The 7,986-nt window shown below is 29.4% G+C and overlaps 1 protein-coding gene across 1 annotated transcript; it reads right to left on the bottom strand.

Moving 5' to 3' along the window:
* Window positions 1-1,340: 1,340 nt before the first annotated feature.
* LOC145010238 (cytochrome b561 and DOMON domain-containing protein At3g07570-like) lies at window positions 1,341-5,273 on the bottom strand. Its single transcript, XM_078968802.1, has 4 exons — window positions 4,971-5,273; window positions 3,815-4,220; window positions 2,098-2,384; window positions 1,341-1,637 (listed from the first exon to the last, which is right to left on the bottom strand). The coding sequence occupies exons 1-4, from the start codon at window positions 5,175-5,177 to the stop codon at window positions 1,407-1,409; spliced, it is 1,131 nt and encodes a 376-aa protein (XP_078824928.1). The 5' UTR covers window positions 5,178-5,273; the 3' UTR covers window positions 1,341-1,406.
* Between the last annotated feature and the right edge of the window lie 2,713 nt (window positions 5,274-7,986).

Here is a 7,986-nt window from a genome sequence, read left to right as displayed (position 1 = left end):
AACCATTAACGACACCATATTATTTTGTGACTTTACCATTTTAATCAGTAAAAATCTATGTAGCTGAAGTCATGGTTTGAGAAAAATAACAACAATAGGCTATTAGTTAGGCATGGCAAGGGTAATGATGATGTTTGTTGTGATTTTAATCAATAAAAATTATAATCGTTGGTATTTTAAAACTAAAATAATAAGTTAGTTTCTTTATTGGTACAATTAAAAGTTTAATGACCTAAAAAACAAATATGGGATTATTGGTTGCCATTTTAAGTTATCTTCCCACATACTTTGCTCACTAGTTATGTTCCTACTAGGTGGAGCCGACTTCTTCCTATCAAGGTAAATATTATGACTTGTCTATTGGCGTTAAACAAACTTCCTACTAGACATACCCTTGCTAGTAGAGGTTTGGATATATGTCCTAATTTTTTGATGTTGACATTGAATCAATTAGCCATTTTTTTCTTGCCCTATTGCTCCTATGCTTTTCCAAATTGAGAGATGGTGGGGAGTGCCCATTCCAAAGATGCTTTCTTATGATGATCGGTTATGTTGGTTTTTTACTCTATAGTTACTAAAGATACGTAAAGACTATCTTGAGACATCATTTTGTTGTATGTGGTGGCATATTTAGGGGTTTAAAATTTATATTTTGTTTGGTACAAATAAGCTTAATAAGGCTGACTCAAACATTTTGTTGGGTTTCCCTCTTTGATTAATTGTTTTGTTTTGTCTAACTCCGTGCTAACTTAATAAATTTTAGTTGTTCTAAAAACACATATCAAAACCACATGGATTAATGACTATTCCATTCCAATTTCCAACATACTAACAAAACACGGCAAACAGGATATTAAAATGATGATGAATCGCTATGCCTTTGTTTCTTTCGTAACCACATGGGTTAATGACTATTCCATTCCAACATACATAAAACTTACAAAATTCTAAAAACCTTTGTTACACGAATTAAGATAAACTTGTATTTCACAACATAATTGATTCTATAAAAAAAACTTACAACGTAACTTTTTTGCTTGATAAAATGAAAACAAATGCTTCAACTGTTTCAAGAAATTCCTTACTAAAAAATTCGCTGGTTATTAATCGTTATGCCTTTGTTTCTTTCGTAACCCATATAAATGTAGTCTTTAAACATTTCGAGTGCAATTTTGCATTGCCTAATCTTGTGACCCATTCAACACACTCTATATCCAACTAAGCTAATATAACCATAATATTTTAACATATATACAAATCGACATAATCAAACAAATACATGTTACATAACCTAAACATAACTACATAAATCTATATGAAAAGGAGAAAAATAAAATGAGTGATGCAACAAATTATTATATATTAATAAAGTAGTTAGTTTAAGACTTAAGAGACATGTTTTTTTTTTAGTCTTCCGTTAACAACCTCAACTCTAAACTTAAGGCAACAGTGACAATAATCCCAAGAAATACTCCGTAAGTAACGTTCCATTCACTTCCCGCATGCGCCAAATAGATGCCATAGAAAACGTTGAATATTGCAAATAATATCAAAAGTCGTCCTACATTATGGTGATACCAATTCCAATATTTCCTCACCTTTGAATCTTTACTTGGTCTTATTAAAATAGCAATAACCTACAAAAATAAATATAAATATTTGACTTACTATTTTGTAAGTTGGACTCAACAATCTCAAATTAGACCGGACAAACTTTCTACAATTATTTTAGATTATAAGCATGAAAAAAATATTTTCAAGAGGTCCCACCTTTCTAGGTGAGACAAAAAAAAAATGTAATTTATATCTCATTCACCAGTTCAAAGTCCAATATCGAATACAGTACAATGACAGTCTGTTTCTGCCCAGTGTAACAAACATGTCATATGTCTTACGGCTCCGCTAGGACGCTTAGTTTTATGGCCAGTGGGAGGTCTTTTTATTTTATTTTAATTGATTGTTGTTCAAAAAAAAAATTCACGCGTATGTACAAAAGATTTAAATGCCCTTTTTATATCTTGTCTAGTTTTGTAATGTCCTTGTAACAAACACAGTCTAAAAGATCACTTATACGTATAGAAAAAAAAATGCACAAACCTGTAAACAACCAAGTGTAATAATGATTATGCCAATGGCTTTGTGTTTGGCAACGTTGATATCGATACGACCATTTAAAATAAGTCCTGTAATTATGCCTGCTAATCCAATAATAAACCCTGATAATTGGATGCTCGAATGTGCATAAAGCCATAATCGACCTACATGCCTCAAGTATCGAGCAATCATAACACCTATAGGGAGTAATACACCCCATCCAACCGCATTCAAAATCCCATGAATTCTTTTCAAATCGGAATATGGATAACTAACTTGACTACCTTCACCTGTAGATATTCAACTGATAATCAAATGTCATATTTCATTTAATTATTATAATAGCAAGGATTTGTGTTTTTTTAGAATGGAAAAGGTGATATTATTTAAAAATGTGACATGAGTCTTGTACTATTGTAACATTAGATAACTTCGAAAAGAAGTCTTTTAAAAATTAAAAGTTAATAAGACTCATACTTAAAATAGCATTAAAGGAATGTTAGGTTGAAAGTGGAGCAGGACCAAATGAAATCGGATCCTTTTGAGTCATCGATCAACAAGTCCACATAAAAAAAAACGATGTAAAACGAGTGGACCTAAAATATTAATTTATTTTTCAAGGACACTAGTAAACTTTTAGTTTTTTTTTTTTTTTAAATTTAAAAAATATTAAAACCAAGGATAATGGTTAATGTTTTTAAACTTATAAAATATTAGTGCCTAACACAGCCTATTCTTTAAAAATTGGTGATGCAATGTTCCATAATACATAACGCAATAAGAAATATAAAAAGTAAGGATTAGCTTAATAAAAAGATGAGAAACATTTGCAAGAAAAATTATTTTTAAACTAAAACAAATTCAATTGATTGAGTTAGTGATAAAGACTTTTGGGACACCGTTTATTAATCATATATAAACACTTTTATGTTTGCCAAACTTTTCATGTTCAAACCAAAAGAAAATTGATTGATTGAAATTGATGACAAGGATTATTGGGACACTAGTAAACTCTTAGAAGGAATAAATATTTGGTAGAAATAAATTTAATACAAAATGAGATAAAAGAGGGAACCCATTTGAACACTTGTGGTTTACAAAAAATAAAAAACACAAATGAATAAATGATTTTTATATGTTACAATTGTGGTCCTTAAGGATTGAAAATTTTACACTATAAGTCCTTGTGACCAACACTGTTAAAAAAAATACTATTAAATGTTTTTCAAATTTAAATTTAGGATTTAATTTTAGTAATAAAAAAGTAAAAAACCGACTTAAAGGAACTTGATTAATGATGATCCTCTTTGGTCAATTGTCTCATTATTTCTTTCGGATAACTTCATTATCCAGCAAAACTGCTCATTTTAGCCCCCACCATAGTCATACCATGTGTTAGTTACAACTTACAACACGACCTTTTGTGTTTGGATTAAATATAGATTTTGATTTTGATAAAATATCAACTTTAATGTATAAATTCTTAACAAATTTAATTGTTAAATAAATATATATAAAACTAAAAAAACTATCGTTAAATGACATGATAAAAGCATCAAACTTCCTTGCATAAGTTCATATACGATTAAGTTTAAATAATGTTGTGTTTGCTGTTTAATTGTTTATGGAAACTCATCTAATTTGTGTTTCTGAAATCGCAGCTATATGAATCGTGATTATTGATTAGAAAATAGAAACGGTTTTTTCATAGATCGCTAACCTGAGGCGTAATTGAAACCGACGGCGATCTGATTCCGATGAGCAGTCAACCGGAAGCTCGACTGAGTAGGAGCCTGGTTATTACGGCTGCCGACGGCGAACACCAGCCGCCGGCTTGGTGAATCTGTGATCAATTGAAACGCTAGATACATCTGAGACGAAAATGAAATGATCGAAGATGTGTTCGGCGGAAATTGTAGGTTTCCTTGATCCGCTAACACCTGGCTTGGCGTTTTTCCGCCGAGGTAATACCTTCTCATGGTGGCGGAGCTGTCGCCGGACACCCAACCGACGACGGCGCTGGAGCCAATCATTCCGCCGTTGGGCGAAAACCCCATCGCTACGTACGAGTTCGTGTTGGGTGCAGACAAAACGAAGCTCCATAAACTTGGCCCAGCTTGTGAGTACTGTAACAAGTGATTATTAAATTTGCTAATTCCAGAATATAAATAGTTAAATACAGATTTTAAATCATAAATTGCATTTTAGTGATTATTTATCTAGAAATATATTTAATATAACAACCTTAAATTTAAACCAACCTTTTTTACTTTTATATTTCTTATCAACTTTTTATGAAAAAAATAATAATAATATGCAATTTAGTGATTATTTGTGATGTCATGCAACCTTAGAAAAAATATAACTACTTTTTTCATATGATATCATTATTTTATAAAGAATTTAGTAATCATAATTGAAAGTATGCAATGACTATTTTCAACAAAAGTTGGAGAAATATAAAAGTTTGTTGGCTTTTAAACAAAATTTAAACTAAACTTTTGTATATTATGCTAAACTGATCGTAGTGATTTAAGTAAGTCTAACTAAAAATGATTATTCTTAATAATAAAACAAGAACCTACCCATTTATATGATCAAAACTCCATAAATATTATGGTTAATGATTAAAGCTTCATTAATGCAATTAATGAAAATTGAAAACCATTCAAGAACATATTTACTTGAAATGATAATGAAATGTACCCATAGAAAACACACACCACATATGCCATGGATATCAAAGATATGATATGTGTTGTTTATAAATTATGAAGAATATGTTGATTAAACATACACATATATACACATAATTTTTTGGACTTTTATAAAATAAAAAGATATATTAATGACAAGATTATGATGATATGACTTACTCTAAGAATGAAGCCTTCAGAAGACCAAACATTTGAGCAACTAAGAGAAGATACATCAAACAAGATTTGAGCATTGAGATTCTCAATACTTGAAGTTGTGCATGAGTCTTGAATGATTTGTGATTGAATTACATGTAAAGAAGCTAAAATCAACAAAAATCGAAGGTGTGAGGGTAGTTTCATGATGAGTGTTTTCTTCTTCATCATATATGTGTATATATGTCTCCTATCATGTACCTATATAAAGGGTATGAAGAAAGGGCAAAATGGTAAAATAGGTGGTGATGTATTTTCCACAAGCAATAGATGGAGATTGACTTGGTTCAACCTTTTGTGTATATAGCCCTCTTGCATTCAACCGTCAATAATCAATAATATAAATTTATAATCGAACATTGGAGCACAATAATCGGTTTGCAATATGTGACAAATTTGAGTGGGGTTTTAATTTGATAATATTTATAGCAAAAAACATTTTTATTTTGAAAAATAGGTAGAAGATTACTATAACTAAAAGGGATTTGACATCTCTTGGTAGGATAAAGATAGACAATGAGCAACGTTTTCCTTTTTGGTTTTTCCAAGTTGGTAACCCATTAAATCATCTCTTGTTTATTGCCTTTTTAGATATTAAATCGAAAATTAAATATTGTGATTAGTATATTCTTGTGGTTTATTTAGTTACAAAACTAATAAGATCTGTTACTAAACATTAACATATTTTTGTTTAGTTTAAATCAGTTTGATTGATGCAAATACGTAGGTTTGTGTTACGTTACCAGTGTATGCAATTTTGAGTTTCTATTTATCTGGTTATACAAATATAAAAATTAAAAGATAATGGGATATGAATTTATTTGTTTATTAACCATACGTATTTATCAATATTCTTTCGGATCGGCTATATATTACACATCAAAGTACACTATTCATAAGAAATATACATATTTCTGATTCAGATTCAGATTTCGGACTAAATATAATGGACAAAATGTTGGTGATTTTATATCATCAAATATTATTTAAGTGTAATAGGATTAAATTTGTTGACCAAAAGTGATCTTGTTGAATATTGAACAAGTTAGGATGGTGTAGGAGTGCACACTTGTTCAAGTTTTTCAAGATTTAAAGTACATTGCTATTTAGGGGCGAAACCCCTAAACGAACGGGGGTCCGGGGGCAGCGCTCCTAGCGGGGTCCAAGGGGCAGAGCCCCTGACTGGTAGTTTTATGACAATTTGTAACTGTCTGTTAACAGTTTTCAGACAGGATTGATATATCCGTTTTTTGGTCAATATTCTGGTACATGTTGAAGAACATTTTCATATACATTCTCTGAATTTCATCCAATTGAGTGTTCGATCTGTACCATCGAAATACTTCAATTTGATAGTGAATCACGACTTTCAGAGAATCCAAGTAATCTATTCATCCCTTTTTTCTAACACAAAATTAAAGATAAAATATATTTAAAGATTTCAAATATATATCCGAAATCTAAAGAGTAAATCCGAAATATCAAAAAAAGTGTTTCGTTCTTTTACTTGAGCTTAAAACAAAATAAAGAAACATGTCGAATGTGAAATATATTATAATTCAAATGTATAAAAATGTGTAGTTCAATTGAAAAACCGATGGAAATAGAAATTTTTTATTTATGGGATGAGAGTTTTTTTTTTTTTTGAAAATGTTTTCTCCTAATAAGAAAATTTTCAAAATCTGATGTTTTCGAAATAAAAAGTAGCATATTCCACATTTGATTGTCATTTTGACAAATGGATAAAAATTGATGGTAATTTTTATGGTTATCCTTTTTTGTGTAATTAAATATGCAAGCCTGATGATTACATAATGTATTTAGAAATTCATTCCGAAATATATTTTTTGATAGATAACTAACCACATCTATTTTTTACATGTTATACAAATAAGGATTTAAACCCAAATCTTTCCTACCTACATGAAAACTCTAGAGAACAATATTCGTATATACAACAAAATCAAATTCATGTATGTAATATACATTTATTAAAAACCTTTTATAAACTTACAATAATATAAAATATAAAAATTAAAAATTAAAAATTAAAAAAAAAAAAAAAAAAAAAAAAAAAAAAAAAACTAATTTCTAATACTTTAAGTAATATGCGTCACATATTAACAAGTATATGAAAAAAAATATTAACATAATGTTGAATATTTTTGGCTGCAAGATGTTATTAAACAAGCTACTGACAATGTGGATAAGAGACATTAACGTTCCTTCTATGATTTGTTTAGTTTATGATCGTCTGATTGTTACAATGAGTTTATTTCTCTTTTTTTTCTTATATAATTGTTACTTCTTTACCATGTTTGTTGGGAAATGGTGGAGGCCAGATATCCTGTTCTTTCATTTATCTGTTGATTTGATTGTGTTGATCTTTTCCGAATGGCTCATGTTTCATCAAACAAAAACCTAGGAAAGCTAATTTGTTTGGCAAAATTATGTCAGAGTCTTTTCCCAGGCTGCTTATAGAGATAGATCCTTAAAACTTGATTGGGTTGGGTGACTTCGTGGTATAATTATTTAATTTCGAAGATGTAACTTTATTTTGTCCAACTTGTTGCTAGCTTCTACTAAAAAAAAATCCTTTCAAAAAAGAATTGCAAAAAGTTAATAGTGATATATGATCATCCTTTTGCATCTAAAACAAAAAATTTACCATTTGAGTTACATCCATCACTAGTTTAAGTTTACCTAACAATTGTTCATCAATTAAAAGAAGGGATGTCTTAGAAAAAATATTACCGAACAACTATTATAATAAAAAACGAAAAACGGTACATGTTAACAAAATCCACTTATAAATATCATTCGTAAGTTTTCCCACTATGCTACAAATTTTTTGGTGTAATTAACAAAACGTTAATTATATTTATGATTACTAATAATTATGGAGTATAAAATAAACATCATGGAGAAAATAAATTATACAATCCCCCAATGACCACGTGTTTAGCATTGTTGATTCCAA

The sequence above is a fragment of the Lactuca saligna genome, chromosome 8, assembly GCF_052625555.1.
Source record: "Lactuca saligna cultivar CGN05327 chromosome 8, ASM5262555v1, whole genome shotgun sequence".
Taxonomy (NCBI): Eukaryota; Viridiplantae; Streptophyta; class Magnoliopsida; order Asterales; family Asteraceae; genus Lactuca; species Lactuca saligna.
The sequence above is the reverse complement of the archived record's forward strand: the minus strand, read 5'-3'. Positions and strand labels throughout refer to the sequence as shown.

Coding starts and splice junctions, on each gene's coding strand:
- LOC145010238 (XM_078968802.1), bottom strand. CDS start 5,177: ATGATGAAGAAGAAAACACTCATCATGAAACTACCCTCACACCTTCGA. Junction 4,221..4,970: donor CTGAAGGCTTCATTCTTAGA/GTAAGTCATATC, acceptor CACTTGTTACAG/TACTCACAAGCTGGGCCAAG. Junction 2,385..3,814: donor CGGTTTCAATTACGCCTCAG/GTTAGCGATCTA, acceptor GAATATCTACAG/GTGAAGGTAGTCAAGTTAGT.